This window comes from Musca autumnalis, unplaced genomic scaffold, assembly GCF_047663935.1.
Source record: "Musca autumnalis isolate F117 unplaced genomic scaffold, ASM4766393v1 scaffold_2, whole genome shotgun sequence".
NCBI lineage: Eukaryota > Metazoa > Arthropoda > Insecta > Diptera > Muscidae > Musca > Musca autumnalis.
The window spans coordinates 100,435,102-100,454,398 of NW_027411755.1; the positions used below are offsets into that span (position 1 = coordinate 100,435,102).

Consider the following 19,297-nt stretch of genomic DNA (forward strand, 5'->3'; position numbering starts at 1 on the left):
TTTCTTCAAATTGATTTGATTCAAAATATTTATAAGAAATGAAAAAGCATTATTTGTGGTTTAGAGTGATGCAATCGTTTTTGGCGGATTATTTGGGAAACTTTTCGGTATTCATTTCATAATTTGTAACCGTAAGTAACGACAAAAATAATTTGTATGTGTCATTACCAGGCAGAAGATTCGAAAGATCGCTTATGAAATATAAAAAGGTGCCCATGAATGCATGAATGCGCACAGCGCCTTTGGGCACAAATTGACCTTTACCAACATTTTTAAGCACGGAATGTTTGCAAAGGCCACATTCAAAATTCTTAGTGGCTAACATCATAAAAATAGCGAAACATCGACTTTTGCTGAAAATGTTATCCAATGAAGGTTTGTACTTCCAGCAAAGACCAAGTACCAAATTGTATACCTTTCTATTGCGCAATGTGGATAAACCAACAACAGACAGAAAATATAGCAAAACACAGGTATATTGGTGGGAAAGTATCGCTTGAAACTCCGAAGAACACCAAAATGTAAATTTTTTTGCAATTTCGATTTTGTAAAATCTTATATATATCTGTTCCAAAACCTTCAAGAATCTACAAATTTTTACTACAATAACAATTTTTCCCGTATAATATGAAAAAAAATGGTAAGAATTATCAGAATTTTGCAGTTCTGAAACACAGTTTATTACAATCTGCCCCAATTTTCAGGTTATGTCTGGGGTGCGGGGAATTTGAGGTTTGAATTTTGATAGGATCCTTTGGTATAAAGGACCACGTTCCGAGCCGATTTAGTGTGGAAGGTGGTAAATTGGTATAAGGTCTGAAGACCCAAATCCCTAAGAACGCAAAATACCAACATTTGGCGAAATTAGTTAGGAATTGAGAAAAACGTACGAAAATGCTCGAAATAAGGCATTACCCTTTTTTGGGGCTATAACAAAAAGTTGAGCGACATGACATGCAAAGCTTTATGCTTAAACTTGGGAATTATAGCAATCGCGTGATCGGGGTTCGGAAGAATAATATATTATTCGCCTGAACTAACAACAAGCGAAACATAATACAAATTCGCGGAAAGATCGCCGAGATGCATTGCAGAAGATTCGCTGTAGCGACTGATAATAAACAATAATTGTAGAGAATCGACTACGAATGGCAAAGATCGCCGGAAAGAAGCGCAGAAGAATAATCTGAAAAAAAATTGTCCAACAATTTTACAAATGTTTGCAGGGAATACGCATGTTTCGTACTTTGTCGTTGTTAACCATCGTAGCAAGCGAAGAGGAAAAGAAAAAAGGGTATTAATTATGTTGTTTTTTAAATAGAATCGTTGAGTAAAGACGGTAGAATGAGGGAATAAATCAGTGCTTTGTCTTTTCTTAAAGAAATTTTACTTTTAGTAAATTAAATGCCCAATATATTTTATAATTGAATCAAAAAGGTGAATGGAAATTTTTTATTGAACAAGGAAGAAATCGCATTGATTATTGGTAATTACATCAATACATTTTTCATATACATTCATACATACATATGTATGTAGGATTTTATTTAAACACATGTAATAATTTTAGTGAATTATTTAAACATTGCTTTAATTATTATAAAATCCTAACAATTAGTTTTCGGAATTGATGTCTCTTGCTTTGCTTTTTCAACAATGGAATTGTAGCTGCCAAAAATGTATTTTACAAGAATGGACGAGACTACAAGTGGCTCAACTGCCGATTGCAAAGTGATTAAATTTGAGATTCACGCTATTTAAGTACAACTCATGAGAATCCTCTAGAATCATATGATTTAATTAGTACTTTACAGTTGCTTAAACTAGTAGTATTAAATATATTTCGTCAGTTAAAGTTTAAATTTTATGATCAATCACAATATTAAAAGTTATAAATTCACAATGACAAATAAAAATACCAAAGCTTCCAAATTGTTGATATTAAAATATAGAGGGCGGGCTTACATTTTATATTTTACATGTAGAGTTGTATTCTAATGTTATACCACTATGTGTAGTATGTATATTATACCCAGTTCTCACATTCGGCCATCTTGATAATTCATTCGACCCGAATGACGTACTCCATCTCTCCATGTACTCAGCCTCAGTATCACGCTTCCCTGGGCCCTCACAATCACCGATCATCACTAGTTCGTATCTCTCACGGTTTAATTCTCTGAACTTTTTAGATTTTTTATGCTTTTGTTTAAAACCTAACCCTGGTTGGTACGTAAAACGCTTAATGGCGGCCAGTCCACTTAGTTTATATTTACTTATTTTTATTTTGACAAAACCTTTTCCTTCACGTTTACCTAACCTTTCTGTCCCATGCCTTTCAAAACCTGGTCGAAACTGTGTATGCTTAATGGCGACAAATTCACCCGGTTTAGGCACTTCCGACTTTCCTCTGTCAAAATGTTTCATTTGGCTTTGGCTCGATCAATTCTCTCCCTAGTAGTGCTACCGAAATATTATCTTTACTCTTATTTTGATTTCTATCTATATTCTCAATAGAACCGTTCCTCTCCCTGCCTCGATTCTGATCAACTTTTGCAAATTTCCTTTCCTTAAAAACCACTATAATATTTACATCCCTTGCATTTATTTTTTCGTTGTTACTCATTTGTAACTCATTTATACTAGAATTGTCCATCTTCACTAAAATACACGTTGGTTTATTATTTTTCTCAACTACACTCCCCTTTTGTTTGTACTCTGTGCCCTTCTCCTGACACTTTTCCGATGTTTGTCTTAATTTTCGTTCCTCAAAATGGCTCCCTTTCTGTGTTACTGTTGACCCCAACTGACGTCATAACAATATCAACATCGCTCAATATGTAATTGGACTTACAAACATTAGCTATATGACCCAAATCACTACTACTACTATCACTTCTGCCATCACGATTCGCATTCTCTTTATCCAACTTAGGGGTAAACTTTAAGGTTGGTGCCTGATTAGGTGAACCCCTAATTTGTTCATAAATATGAATCTTCTCCTTTAGGTCGCTAATATTTTTGGCCTGAAACAATACACTCTTGCCAAATTTAGAATCTGGAATACCCTCGATAAAACATTGTATTATGCTCTCTTCATCTACTGATATTGGGTTTCCTATTTCTATGAGAGCATAAAGATATTATTGTAAACTTTCCTCATTTTTCTTTTTACGATGTTTTAACAATCTGTGAACCTCAATACTAGACAGCGTAATTCCAAATTCATCAGTCAGAGCCTGTTTTATGTTAGCCCAGTTTTTTATCCCGTAAATGGTGTAAACGAATCTTCTACATCCCCCAATGTAAAAAGACTATTGTACTGTATTGGCTTTGGTACATTACTTGAAGCTGCATCATCGTAGTCGGTTTCTGAATTATCATGCACAAGTCTATAATGTTTTAGTACTCTTCTTTGTAAATCGGATTTTTGGGCATTTGTTTTTAAACCCACTGACTCTAATTCCTTTCTCAAATCATCCACTGTCATTTCTAATACTTTTTTAAATCCATTTTGTTTTTAATTATTCAAATTTGCTTAAATTTAATATAAAATAGTATTTTGTTTATGTTCGTTAACAAATGTAAACAAAATTATTTTTAATTCATATAGTATAAACACTTAAAGAAAATAGTAATCAGTTTTAATCAAAGTACATTAACTTCATACACACTCAAATATGACAATACATAAATAAACTCGAATTCTCAAACTGTGTTTTTAAACAATGTTTTTTTTTGTGTGAGTTTTGTTGTCAAACTTTACTTTTAAATAAATTTTTTGTTTTTTTTTTTCGTTCGTTCCCACGCCTCTCTTTTAAAGCTTGTTTATCATTGACCTGAACTTTTAAATTTTCAACCTTTTGCGAGTTTTCGAATTATAAAGCTTGATCTTTCTCCAAACCTAAAAGCTTTTGCATTTAATAAAACTTTTCTACTTAGCTTAAAGTTCTGCAACACATCTGCATCTACTGGGCAATTTGATCTCGTACACACAGTCTCTCTCTATCTCGTTCTGCCATACACAGGTTCTCTCTCGACATATATTAAGCGTTGTTTCCACACAATAGCTTGTTGTTGTTTTATGCACTTGGCAACTGGATATAGTTATCGTTGTTTAAGAACTTGATAGCGAATTTTTATTTTTTATTGTTTGTATGTGTGTTAGCTACCACGAACAGATGCTTGACTTAATGGTCATTACGTAGATCATGTGGCGTTTTTTATCACTCACAATAATAATTGTCTTTGTGCACTGAAGTTCGTGTTGTTATTCTGTCTTTATTTTTCATTCGAAAAGCTTTGATACACAACGTCTTTATATAGCTTTCAACACAATTTATTTTGCACTTTTTCATTTTTTGCTCAGTTTTTTGTTCTGGTCTTTTAGACTTTTCCACAAAATTTTGTAACACAGTTTTTTTGTCTCACACACAAATTAGCTTGCTTGACAGTTTTTCTCAGTTTTTTTTGCAACGCCGTTTTATTTTCAGCCACCCAGGTTATCTCTTACTCAGTTTATTTTCTTAACCACTCAGGTTATTTTTATGACCATTCTCTAATGATCTTTTTTCTCGTACCACTCAGGTATTTTATAGTTTATGACCATTCTCCAAGGATTTTTTTCTCGTACCACTCAGGCAGTTATCAGGAGTATTCACATTTACTCACAAACACTTTTCTCCAGTGGCTTAGCTCCGGTACGAGCCCCCAAAATGTAGGATTTTATTAAAACACATGTAATAATTTTAGTGAATTATTTGAACATTGCTCTATTTATTATAATATATATTATATTATTATAATATATTATGATGTTCCTTGGAATTGATGTTCCAATAGAAACCATTGTAGCTGCCAAAAATGTATTTTACAAGAATGGACAAGACTACAAGTGGCTCAACTGCCGATTGCAAAGTGATTACATTTGAGATTCACTCTATTTAAGTACAACTCATGAGAATCCTCTGATTTTATTAGGACTTTACAGTTGCTTAAACTAGTAGTATTAAATATATTTTACAGTGTAGCATTTCGTCAGTTAAAGTTTAAATTTTATGATCAGTCACAATATTAAAAGTAATAAATTCACAATGACAAATAAAAAACAAAAGCTTGCAAATTGTTAATATTAAAATATAGAGGCCGGGCTTACATTTTATATTTTACATGTAGAGTTGTGGGTGCCACCGTGGTGCAATGGTATGCACGCCCGCCTTGCACGCAGAAGGTCGGGGGTTCGATTCGCCGGCCAAGCAACATCAAACATTTTTCAACGGTGGCAAAATACCCCTCCTGAGTATTTCAGCCTTGAAAAACTTCTCCACAAGTGGTGTCTTAAGACACGCCGTTCGGACTCGGCGATAAGCAGTACGTCCCATATCATTGAGCTAAATATGAATCGGGGTGCACTCATTGATATGAGAGAAGTCTCCCTTGTCCCGTATGGGATGTTGTGGAACAATGTTTTTTTTTGTTTACATGTAGAGTTGTATTTTAATGTTATACCACTATGTCGCTCATTTACTCAAAGAGTGACATAACTCAAAAAATGCGTTTTCTGAGTTAACAATTTTTATTTTTTCTACGACTTCTACTTTATCTTGTGTAAAATTTTCATACTTTGAGTAAATGAGCGATGTGTAGCAAGTATATTATACCCAGTTCCCACATGTATGTTTGAAATATGGATATACATAGGTACCTATTTATTACATTATATAATCATTTGATTCAAGATGCCGATTTCCCGCTGATGATTTCAACTTTGAGGAAAATGTGTTTTTTTATTTCACAACTAAGGAGAAGCGTTCAACGATGTTTCTATATAACTTTTTCTTTTTAAAAGTGTGACTTTTTATAAATTATTTCATTCAGTTTTTCTTTTATTAATGTCTGTTATGTATTTCTTTGGAATTTTTTATGTACTTATGTGTCTGTTGCTTTTGCTTTTTTCTATGCCTTTCAATAAACAACCACCATTTATAAATGTGTGTATGTGTAAGAGATAGCCAGTGAGCGCTTACTGAGAGCAAATGAGCATACATTTCAATGTGTTTCACATTGAAATTTACACTGTCTTGCTCTCAGAATGCGCCCATTGGTGCATGTGTTTGTTTTTTGTGGCTTTTGGGTTTGTATTTGTTTGCATCCAAACATATAATTTGTTTGCAGGACCCAAACATATGTTATGTTTGGGACTGATTGCAAACAAATGAGTATATGTTTGCTGCAAAATATGTTTGGGACACATGTTAGAGAGGCGTTTTTTTCCTGCGTGTATCAATGTCAAATTGCTACATATGAACATCATCAGTGGAATTTATTCTCATAAATACAATAAAATCATCTGCATATAGAAAAAAGAAGATCATTTAATAGTAGATCTTATGTCATTTATGAACAAAAAATTAACCACAGTCCTAATATGCTGCCCTGGGGTATATCAGAAGAGGTTGAATAATTGTAAGATGCAGCACCATCAATGGAAACAAAGTAATTTATATACATAAAAAACGTTCAATCCTTTTAAGAAACGCAGAATGGAAACCCAAACAAACTTTATCAAATGGTTTAGAGAGATCGGTGTATATAACATGGACCTGACATCCAAGCTTAAAACTAGAGATGCAGAACTGAGAAAATTCAGCCAAATATGTGACAGTGGACCGCCCACGCACGAAACCATTCTGAAAAGGAGAAATGCAATTCCTAACAGAAAAATACATTTTGTCAAAAACAATGTGCTCAAAAATCTCACATTATCCTTTTCATCAGCTTTAAAAACTGGGACACATTTTATGAAAATCAAATTTGTATCTCTCACAGCCTGTTCATGTATGTCAACCGAAAGATTTCTTGCGCTTCGGAAGTTGAAAAGAATCATTTTCTGTTCATGTAAACACGTTCGAAACGAAAATCTATGCGACCGAGAAGCCATACGAAACAACACGTAAACGTACACTTTTCCTGTAAATTTGGGTTTATGTGCTTCGAAAGGAATGTCTCTTGTAGAAAGAGAATGTCAAAATCACTCACTTGCTTTGTAGCTGTCGAGTAGAACGTAAACTCGCCAATAACACCGAAAGTCTTAAAACAAATATACGGAACACATTCTTGAAACAAAATAAAAATTTTATAGACACGTTTTAATGGCGGTTGCATTAATTTTTTGAAGAAATAAATTAAATTAAATAATTAAAAATACCGACACAATTTATTTTCTCAAATATATGTGAATTTTGTTTTTATTACTCATTTGGCTCTCATTTATGGAACATAGTTGTACAAATGTACATTGAAATTAGCAGTATGTCGCATAAGATACATAACGGCAGTCGCACGTTAATTTGCGAAATACATAAACGCATTTTTAGACGGAAGTGAGTGACTGATTTTCGTGCGACATACATGAACATGCGGTTAGAATCGCTATTTTTACTTTGTAAAGAAGAATGCTACAACATAAGGTAATTTAAATTGTATATTTATACTGTACCTGCCAGCCCTGTAATAATAAACTGCGGTCTACAGTACGGAGCCACATTACAGCATCTCCGGCTTCGAAATTCCGAAGCTTCTTACATCGGTAGTGCAAAAAGATCCCCAAACATTTAAGAAGTTCAGATGTTGATGCCTGAAATATAATATATAAAAGAAATACATAAATTATTACTTAATTACCGAATAAAATATATTCTCTTTAATTAACGAAATGTTACAGTATGTAAGCTATCATATATGCACTCCGATTCATCTGAATTAGAACTGAAATAGAACCAACCAATTTTCCTACAAATGCCATTATATCTAATGGCTACATCACACCATATGCTTTTTCACATGTATGACATCAGCTGGTCTGTATATTAATATACCCAAAGTGACAACATACATAACATACATACATGTAAAAAATCATATGGTATGATATAGCCATAACGATAGGAGAGGAATTGTAAATTATATTTTTGTGGACATGTAGAATATATATGTATGTAGTTGCCGAAATTTTTAAATATTGGTCAGAAAATGTGTGTTAGGGTCTTGGAATATTATGAATATGAAGTCTCCGGAGAAATTCGAAAAACGAACAAGAGAAGACAAATAATTGTGCACCATATAACAATGCGAACTCTCACACATTGATTCAAACCAGCCGTTTAATATTTTTTTATTTTTAAACAAAAATATTTAGTATTTTTATATTTTTCACCAAATGGAGGGTATATTTATGATAACGAAATATTAAAATATAGACATCACAATGTTTAAGATAAAAGAATGACATTTTTCACTGACATTTGACATGCTTAAATGTTCCACACGCCATTTTTGACATTTTGAGGTAAAGTTACTTAATAGGTTTTAAACCATGCTCTTTCCGAGGTTTAAACAGTTTTCTTCTATCTCCTTAGTTTTTCAGATATTCAGATGTCAATATGTTCCATATCCACTTTATGACGCAAACAGTCTTGTCTTTTTTCCATAGGCGTTTGAAACAAAACACTTCGAACTTTTTTGTTCCGTATCATTGTATGGAACAAACGGAGACAAAAACGAATTGTTCCGCATCAAAAATTATGGTATTTGGAACAAGAATAGAAGTACACTCGTCTGAATAGGTTTGACATTTTTTATTTTAATATGTTAATAGCCCGTTTAGACTAGATTTCTAAATTCAACTTTCAAATCCTAGTTGTTTAGACTAGCCTGATTTAAGATGCCAGTCAGCTGATCTTTGTTTAAGTATACATACGCGAAAAAGAAAAAAGAATTGCTTGAAAATTAAAAATGGAATGGAATACTGCACAAAATAATCTAACAAATTGCTATTAAATAGGCTCTTTACAATTTATATTAAATTAAAGCTACATCCATTTTATTTTTATTTAATATTTTTTTCTATTTTTCCGCTTCTGTTTGTTTTTGTGTGTTTGTGTTTACAGTTATTTGAAAAATGTAAATAATAGGGTTATGACTTTTTTACAACCTCATATCCCTGAGTCATATTTTGATGAGCTTTTTCATAAGATTAGATAAAATCTTAATTACAAGGTGATTCGATAGAAAAAGCTCATGCACCAAAACCTTTGAAAGTTTTTATAGATGAGCTTTTTGGAATCAATTTAGAAGTCACTTTAAGCACATAAATAACTCAAAACAATCGTTAAAGCCACACGAGATATCCAGAATGACATAAGCTTTTTTTCACCAATTTTATCGTCATATTATTACACACATACATATAATATATAGCTTTATTCCATGTATCACATAAATTGAATGTGGTTTGTGGGGGACCTTTTTCAATATTTAAATGGAATAAAAATTATTTTAGTCATTATATGCAAAATGTCATTTGTTCGTGCAACAGGAAAAAAATTTGGTGCAACATTTTTTTTTCATTTCATAGGATTTTCCAAAATTTTCGAAGTGGTTTGTGCATGACCTGTTTTAATAATTAAATGGAATGAACGTTGTTATTTTTGGCATTTATAGGCAAAAGTTCGTTCACTCTCGCTACAGGAAATCATTTTTGAGAAAAAAGGTCAAAAAGTCATAACTCTTGTAAATAAACGACACATGAACATAGTTGCCAATATTGGTACAGACTGCAATAGTTGCATTTTTAGGAGCTAAAAGCAGTGTTGTATATCAAAATATTTCGATTTAACATTTGATTTAATATAAATCCAAGTTTTGAGTTGATTTAATTTTGTATGGTAAATCAGGGTGGATTTGGGTGGATTAAGCACTTAAATCGAGATAATGCCCTTAATCATCGTATAAGGGTATAGTCTAAACGGGCTATAAAGTATCTTCTAATGTGTTCGTATTACAGATCGATACTATTTAATTTTTGAGAGTCCTATACTATGGCAACAATCACAAGATAAAACTTAACAGTGTTGCCATATTTTCGGAAAATATCCCAATTATAATAAAAAATTTGCAAAAATGTGTCCAATTTTTGCGATCATCAAATAGGTCTGAATCAAATAAAATTGAAAAATTGTACACTACCCATGCAAATATTTCGCAGTTGTTTGGCTTAGTTTAGAAATGTAGAACATTCTGATAAATCCTACAACAAATTTGACCAGCTTTATTAGGAACGTGGCACAGTGGCCAATTTTACGAAAACCCTGGCCAAAAATCTAAAAGTGAATGGATTTAGACCTAACCTTGGGTTCTTATGTTTTTCGGGTTGCTGGTTTCCTTTTTCATATTTTATAACACTCAAAGATCATTAAAGGGGTCTTTTTGGTCCCTCCTCTTATAAAATCTGATCGTATGGGATCAAAATATTCTACAAATTTATTCGCTATTAATTTTTACTATAGGTCCTGGAATTCGCCAAAACTCTATGTGTTACCTAAGCTCCAGAAATATGCAAAAATAAAAACACATTTTAGGGTTAAGGTCGTACTTTATGTGAGCTTTGGCAAAATTGTCATACAAAACTTCGTTATAGAAGAATGGCTTCAAAAACAAAAATGTTCTCCGCTAAATTTCACTATAAGTTACCAAAGAAAAAAAAAACAATTCACTAAAATAGGAGTGCAAGCTTCTACCATTTCTAAGGTCTGGAAATGACAATATACAATATTCTGATATTCTGGATCAAGGAAAATCTGTACATATCTGCAAGACATCTGATGTTTTTTCGGCTTAACGTCAGTAAAAAACGTTTATTTTTGTTTTCCAATTTTTATTCCAATATTTCGGTTCAGGGATAAACTACAATAAAAACGCAAATTCACATTTGAAAAACAAAAACAATTATAACACAAAAATTACATTTAATGGGAAAAGCAACAGTTTCAGGTGCCGTTTTGAGCTAAACTAAATGCTACAAAGTTTTTTCTTTTTGCCGAGAGTGCTTGTGTACTAAATGTCTATATATGTGTGCACAGTGGTCGGTATCGGTTTTATAATTTATTCTGATATCACTGGGCGTATTTATTATGTGCAGCATTTCTAAAGTTAATCGCCTTTTGTAATTATTCTCCTGCGTTAGTATGTCTACGTTTTTGAAATTTGGAGTATGTCCTGTTAAAGTGCATTGTGCTGCTAAGGTCGTCTTTTGTTCCAAGGGTTTGTCCATTTTTTGATCCGACATATGTCCGGAAAGTCTAGTTTCTAATTTTGTTTTCGTTGTACCAACATATACCTTCTGGCATATGTTGGTTCCGTCTCCATTACATTGTAAACAATGTTGCACTTATCTTCCTTTTTAACTTTAGATTTTATTTTACTGAAAAGACTGTCAACGTTGTTGCTCGTTTTTAGGGCTAACTGGTAGTCGTCCTTATTGAATATATTGGAGGTCTTCAACCTTTCCGAAAAGCCAGGTATATAAGTTATTGATTTGTACGCTTGTTCTTTCTTGCCTTCTTTTTGAGCTTTTTGTTTTTCTGTTGTATATTTTATTAATTCTTCTATGGTTTTGTGTGGAAAATCGTTTTTGTATAAAATCTGATATATATTTTTTGCTCATTTACTGGATGATGGAAACTCTCGTCGCTTATACTTAATACCCGATTGATAAAGTTTGGAGCGGTGTTAATTTTGACTCGTCTTGGATGCTTAGAAAAGAAATTTATTAGACGTCCAGTTGCTGTCGGTTTTTGGTACCAATCAAGTGATAGTTTGCTTCCTTGTCGAATTATAAATGCAAGTACGGTAGTTTTTGGTTTTCTTCCAATTCGTGAGTAAATTGAACGTTTTTGTCAAAAGAATTCAGTTTGTTTAGTGTGCTGATTTGATTTACAATTTTCTACTTTATTGTCATCGAAGAGATATTCGTCAAGACCAATTTTCCAACATTTATGATACATCTGGTCAACTATGGTGGATTTGTGAGTATGATAATACTTAAATTTGTACTGCAAGTATAGTTAAAAAAATGAAACTTGACCTCAAATACCAACTAATTTCAATGACATTTCTAATTTATCGATCCTAGTAATATGGCTAACACGTGGTATTTGCTTTCTGGCGATTTTAGAAGCTCAGAAGAGATCTAGCAAAATCAAAAAGTCATTTAAAGAAGGTTTATAAAACGTTTTTGTTGGAATATTTCTTGATTTTATCTGAAAGTTCTTGGCAACTTTTCCAAGTTGAGAATTGAAACCACGTTCCATGTTCCATTTTACTAAACTAAACCAAAAAAACTGCGCAATATTTGCATGGGTAGTACAATTTTTCAATTTTATTTGATTCAAGCCTATTCTGATGATCGCAAAAATTGGACACTTTTTTGTACATCTTTTATTATAATTGGGATATTTTCCAAAAAATTTGGCAACACCGTTATGTTTTTTCCTATGACTAAATAGTATGGATCTGTAATACGAACACATTAGAAGATACCTTAACATATAAAACGAAAAAAAAAATCAAACCTATTCAGATGATAGCGAGTGTATCAATTACTCCTAGGATGTTTGGTATTGAAAATGGGTTATATCGGTCCACGTTTCCATATAGCCCAATAGCACAGTACCTCCCTATTTTCCGTATTTTGAAGGTTTTAGCGTCATTTTTTTTTCATTATTATTCATGCTTTATTGCTATATTCAAGATTTACAAATTCATAAGTCCTGCGAAGCTTTAGGCTTGTCTGCAGGATTAGTTTAATTGTAAGTGTATAAATACAAGTTTTAATATAGCATGGTTTAGTTCAGCTGTAATAACAATATTGTAAACAATCAAATGTTATAATGTTATGTTATAGATAAATTCTTTTTGATACGACAATAGCAAGCAAACAATTATTGTGTATTTATGAAATAATTTTTATACTTTTTCTTCCTTTTTACTTTATTTCTTATATGTAAACATTCAAGTGGCAGCATGTTTAGAGTTGTCGGGATGCTCACTGCTAGGGCTCGTCTGCCATATTCATTATGGAATCTTGGGATTTTGTACCTTCCTTCAGCTCGTCTTCTTGTATTTTGGGCGTAATAATTTTTCCAGAATTTCCAAAATACTGTTTTGTGCAGTTTGTAGAATTCTAATATTAACAGCATTCCCCCATGCTGTTGTACCATGTCACAGATATGATTCCACAAGCGAAAAGTATATGGCATAGGAAGACTTACGCAATTTCTTCCGAACGTTTTCGATATGTAGTTTCCATTTGAAATAACTATCTAAATAAATTCCAAGGTACTTATACTGATCCACAACCGCTATTTTGGTTGTGCACGTTTCCAGGTTTTCATTAAAGCTGGGATTTGTGTGAAGACAGTCGTAACTATGAAAGGTTAATGATATTTCTCTGCGGGGAATGTGTTTCTGTCTAAAATGCATAAGTTTAGTCCTGTCTGCGTTGATGACCAAACCATTATCATGACACCATTTAGCCACTAGATTCATCTGGTTTTGAATTTTTACTTCGGCTATTTGAATGGATTTATCAGCTACTATTAGCGTCGTGTCGTCAGCATACGAAAAGGTTACGCTTTCTTTTAGATATTTCACCATGTCATTGGCATAAATAATGAACAATATGGGTCCAAGTTTTGACCCCTGTGGTACACAATATCCAGATCTGTATTCTCTACTATTGTGGCTATCTATCCTTACTTTGAAGCTGAGGCAACATAAGTAGTTCTCGAACCATTTTAAGCTGTGCCCTCGTATTCCATTTTGTTCCAGAATTCTCAGCATTTTTTTATGTGACATCGTGTCGAAAGCCTTACTGAAATCAATAAACATTGCTAGACATTGCTTTTGTTCGCTCAGGTTCTGGTTAATTACATTTGCAAATTGACCCAAAAGTTGATTAATATTTTTTCCTTTCTGGAAGCCATATTGGTTTTTGTTTATAATCTTATATTTTGTTATAAAATTATTTAATCTTCTCGTAACAATTTCTTCCAGCACCTTTTCTACGATTGGCAATATAGATATGGGTCTATAATTACCATATTCTGATTTGATGCCATTTTTGTAAATCGGGCGGATTACGGAAATCTTTAGTAGATTGGGCATAATATTTTCTTTCGGGCTTCTATTTATTAGGTCCGTTATAGTAGGTACAATATATTTGGCATTGTTCTTAAGGTCAATTGCTCTTATGGCGTCAATTCCGGCACTTTTCCTTGTGTTGAGATTTTTTATTATGTTTTCTACTTCTTCGACATCAGTTTCCCCTAGATACATGGTGTTTGGTAGACTTGATTGTATATTTGGTAAGGTTTTCTTTTCACAAACATGTACAATATTTTCGACATTTCTCTTGAATTGCTGTGCAAAATTTTCCGTAATATCCGATATGCTCTGGTTTGCAAAGTTGATTTTGATTGTATCATCTATATTAGCGTTTTTCTTACCGATGATGTTATTTATCGTTTTCCATGTCTGACGGATATTGCTTCTATTCTTCACAAATTCTTGGAAGTAGTACTGATTGTTAGCGGTAATTATTTTTTTTATTTAGTTGATTGTTGAATTGTTTGTATATTTTTTCATTAATTACGTTTTTGTTTTTACGACAGGTTTTGTATAGGTTATCTCTAATGTTGCAGCAGTTTATGAGTTCATTAGTTAACCAGGGTAATCCGTTTCTGCTTTTAATTTTTTTGGTTACAGTACATTTTTCGTAAATTTCGCAGAAGATTTTGTAAATTTTATTAAAAAGATCGTTAGCATCAATAGTGTCTTCATCCAAATTTATCCAATCTACGTCTTTTATAAGACTATTTACTTTAAAATTGTTAATTTTCATTTTTGTTTTATTGTCTGTCGTTTTTGATAAGTTGTCTGCTTCGATGCATCCGAATATTGTATAGTGATCCGATTTTGTCGTTGTGATTATGGCGGATTTAGACTTGTATTTCACATTGTGCCTGACGAACATATGATCTATGCATGTTCTACTTCCAACACGCTCATCTTCTCGAGTTTTTTCAGTTATAAGGCAATTTAGTCCGTTAGATGCGCCCATATCTAGGTAATTTTTAGCGGATGTATTGCTATTGCTTATATCGATATTGCTATCGCCAATAAGGACAACACGTTGTTTCTTATTAATCGAATTAAGATACTGATCAAGTTAATTAATAAAATCGTTAACATTTAGATTGGGTTGTCTATAGCAAGGTATTATAGTGATAAACTCATCATTATTAATTTGTAATTCAAATTGCATGCTTTCGAAGAAATTTGTATTTAACTGTGATGTTTTAAAGTATATATTTTCGTGTATGTATATGGCAATTCCTCCTCCTCTTCCTTCACGATTTTGAAATGTGGAATTGTAGCCACTAATTTGATAGAATTGTGTTTCATTATCACTGATGTTTGTCTCTATGAGGACTATAATTTTTATTTTATAGTTTTTTCTTATAGATCTGATATTCGTGCATATTATTGACATCTTTTGGTTTATGTCATGCTCATTAATTTTATCAAAAGTATTAAGGATGTTGTTTAAGTTCAAATGTGATTTTTATTCTAATTCGACTGACTTTCAGTCATGTGTCAACCCCCCTTGTCAGAAATAGTCTACTACGTAAATCATCCAACTTTGTGCTTTCGGCGCAAAGTAATATTGACATATTCTGACAAGAGAGGTGGACAGTTTGCCCGCCAAAGTCGAGTTAAAGCTGCGTTTGAGTTGAGTGTGTTATTCGACACAAGGCAGAATAGACGAACTTCACGGACTCCGTCCACTTAACAATACTAACAACAATTATTGTTTACGAAAAAAGGTAAAAGCTTTACGAGCAAACATTCAATAAACATATAAAACATCAGTACTAAAAACCCTTGTGTTTTTCTCTTCATTTTCGTTTATTTTACACCGCACAACCTCTACGAGGCAAACAACAACAAAAGCTACGCTTTAAAATATACAGTCCACTCATCAATTGGTGTCCCACCTAAAAATTCTGCTTTCGCAACTCAACATCTGGCCAATTCAGGCTGGATTAAACATTTGGTCCATTCGTACCGGATAATAATCAGCAAGGATTTCATCCACTTCGCCTGGCTCCGTCGGCATCATCAACAATTTCATCAATACAAAAGGTACGTACTGTCAGTTTTCTACGAAAGTGAGCAGTGTAACCCATTAAACAATAACAACACAAAAATAAAAACATCCATCGATCGCCTTACAATAGTACCGCGTTAGTGTTTTTGTTGTAATATTCTCTTTCGAAATTTGCAATAATAATTCTTTTATTTTTGTTACGCGAAAATAAGCATAAAACGTGTGGTGTAACTAGCAGCAGTGATCAGTGATTTTTACAAAAACAACTGTGCTTGCTATTTAGTGGTCAATTTCATGCATAAAAAAGAATAAAAGAAATTGGCAACAACAACATATCCAGCACTGTAATTCTGTTGTGTGTAGTAACAACAACTACAATAAGATCACTTATCAGTGCTGTAGTTTCGTTGATTTTGTTTTGATTATTAAGAAGTAAATAATCAGTAACCACCTTTGCGGTATAATAAAGCAGGTCGTAAAAATTCAAAATTAATTTTATAAAATATAATTTTACAAATTATTAATAAAATTAATTGTACTTTCCTACAAGTAAAATTTTTTTAGTGCATTTTTCGATACACTGAGCAAAATTACGTGTAATTTTCGGTACACTGAAGAAAATTAAATAATTATTTAAATATTGTTTTTATTGAAATTTCTTGAAAAATTTATAAAAATTGTGTATTTTTCGATACACTGAGCAAAATTACGTGCATCTTTCGATACACTGTTAAAAATTATTGGCATATATTTCGATATACTAAATCCAATTTGCTGTAATTTTCGTTACAATCAATCATTTTGTACAAAATTAGAAACATTTTGGTAATTTATTCCAATTTTCGTTCTTATTTTTGCATTTCTGCTTTTAATCTTCGATTAAACTGGCCCTCACCCCATACGATATCTTTATTCACGCAATTGATGCTCTAATTAATTTCGATGCGAGCTTCACTTCTTTACGGGATGAAGATCTCGACATTTATATTCTAGAGGTCTATGGGTCAGAGGCCAAAGAACTATGGAATAAAGTCAAAGACACATTTGACAAGTGCTTGGATTATCTTCAGACCTCCGAAAAGTCAAATCCTTGTGACATCACTTCCGCTAAGAGCAAATATGATATCGCATACCGATCATATATGCAGGTCCTGGCGAGTATAAATAGAAAGACAAGTGCACTTCGTGCAACACCAAATCCTTACATGCAAATACCAATTCAGCAAAATTTGACTCCAAGGTTGGATGATTCGCATCCATCCAGTATTACCACTTCGGCTCCTTCTACAAATGGGAGTGCTACGCACAATCTTAACTTGCCTCCTTGTGATATTGATGTATTCAATGGGGGTTTTGAATCATGGCCAACATTCATGGACTTGTTTTCGGCAGTTTACATTAACAACTCCAGAATAAGCGACGTCGAACGGTTGTGCCATTTAATCAATAAAACAAGCGGTGAGGCTCGGGAACTTGTTTCCAAGTTTCCTCTTACCCATCGAAGTTTTAATTTAGCATGGAAGGCATTAGTAGATGCATACGACAACGTCCGCATCTTGGTTAATAATCAAATTAAATTGTTATTCGACCTTCCGGTCTTAAATTTAGAGACAAGTTCGGGTCTGAAAAACTTACAACGTGGTATAAATCGGTGCATTTCTGCCCTGACGATCTACGATGTGTCAACTAACGGTTGGGATCCATTATTAGTGTTTCTATGTATTCAGCGATTACCAAGAGATACTGTTACATTATGGGAGCAAAGCATTACAAATAAATCAGCTTTGTCTTTATGGAAAGATCTGGATATCTTTCTTACGGAAATAATCCAAACCTTAGATTGTCTTCGCAATATAAAGGGCTTAGATTCGAAACCCATCTCCGATGGTAAATATCAACAAAGGCATTCTCCGAGTGCACCATACTCTAAGTCGCCTTTTTCAAATTCTAAGAAATATTGTCCGGTATGTCCCCGACAGAAGCATCATCTTCGAACTTGTGAGGAATTTCGAAAACTTTCAGTTCCTGATCGTTTTGATATTGTGAAACGGAACTACTGCTGTGCCAACTGTCTTTCTCGTGGGACCATGTCAAGGATTGCAGTAGCCGTTTCAATTGTTCTTGTTGCAATAGAAGACACCACAGTCTTTTACATCGTGAGATGACAGTAGGATCTCCCAATTCGGCGGTAACATCGCCATCGACTTCTATTTCTAGTCGCCGATTTAATTCTGAGACTGGTTCACAACCAAATTCGAGTCCGAGTTCGTCCGATTCGCCCCCTACAATTACAACCCCTCCAAATCCTTCCACTTTCGTGAATAGAGAGGTATTTCATACCACTTCATCCAACAATGTTGTAATGGGGACAGCTATGGTGAATGTTATTCACAAGGGTACTTCGTATCCGGTTCGTGCCATAATTGATCCAGCATCAGAATCATCCTTCATTTCAGAGCGAACGGTTTCTAAACTTGGTATTTCTACCAAATCCTCTTTATCCTCCATTACTGGACTTAACCAATCGGTTTCGGCTATTTCTAGCCAAATCTCCTCCATTGAGATAGGGTCTTCATTCAATAGACATTTATCTATCAAAGTTAATGCTTTGGTTCTTCCAGAACTCTCCAATAATTGCCCGTCTATTTCATCTGATATTGATCTGTCTTCTCGACTGCCAAATATACGTTTGGCAGATCCAACTACGTTGGATTCCGGTCGAGTGGATCTCCTACTAGGAACGGACATTTATCCTAAAATAATTACTGACGGTGTGGCGAAGCAACCATTGAATATTCGTTTTTTCATTTTTAAAAATATGTATACACATTTTTTGCTTTCATAATAATTTTCATTCTTTTAAAAACTTTCAATCATACAATTTGCCTTAACATTTCTAATTATTAAATATTCTTGTTAATAAACGTTTTTATTAAAATATCGCGTTTTTAACTTATAAATTTGAAGCATTCTACATTGGTGACCTCGAACATTGAATACGATGTCCAGCGAAGAAAATCTTGCAAACGCAAACGTTGGTGATGGCGTCAATAACAATGAACAAGCTCAAATTCTGCCTCAACAAATTTCAGCAACAGCGGCCGTTAAAATTCCGCCGTTTTGGAAACAAAATCCGAAATTGTGGTTCATTCAGGTGGAAGCTGTTTTTAAAGTCAATAGAATTACTCGAGGTGAAACAAAATTCGATCACATATTATGCAACTTGGATCCGGAAACATTAGAGTTCGTATCGGATATTATATTGGCTTCAAATTTTAATGGATGTAA

General features: G+C 33.2%; 1 protein-coding gene across 2 annotated transcripts in view; it reads right to left on the minus strand.

Annotated features, from left to right (window-relative positions):
• Nucleotides 1–19,297, minus strand: part of Cdk5alpha (Cdk5 activator-like protein) — a 244,971-nt gene that overhangs the window by 136,641 nt on the left and 89,033 nt on the right. For both annotated transcript variants that reach the window (XM_073968620.1, XM_073968621.1), the window contains one exon: nt 7,499–7,636. In XM_073968620.1, the coding sequence (XP_073824721.1) occupies nt 7,499–7,636 (138 nt within the window). The remainder of the gene's footprint in view (nt 1–7,498; nt 7,637–19,297) is intronic.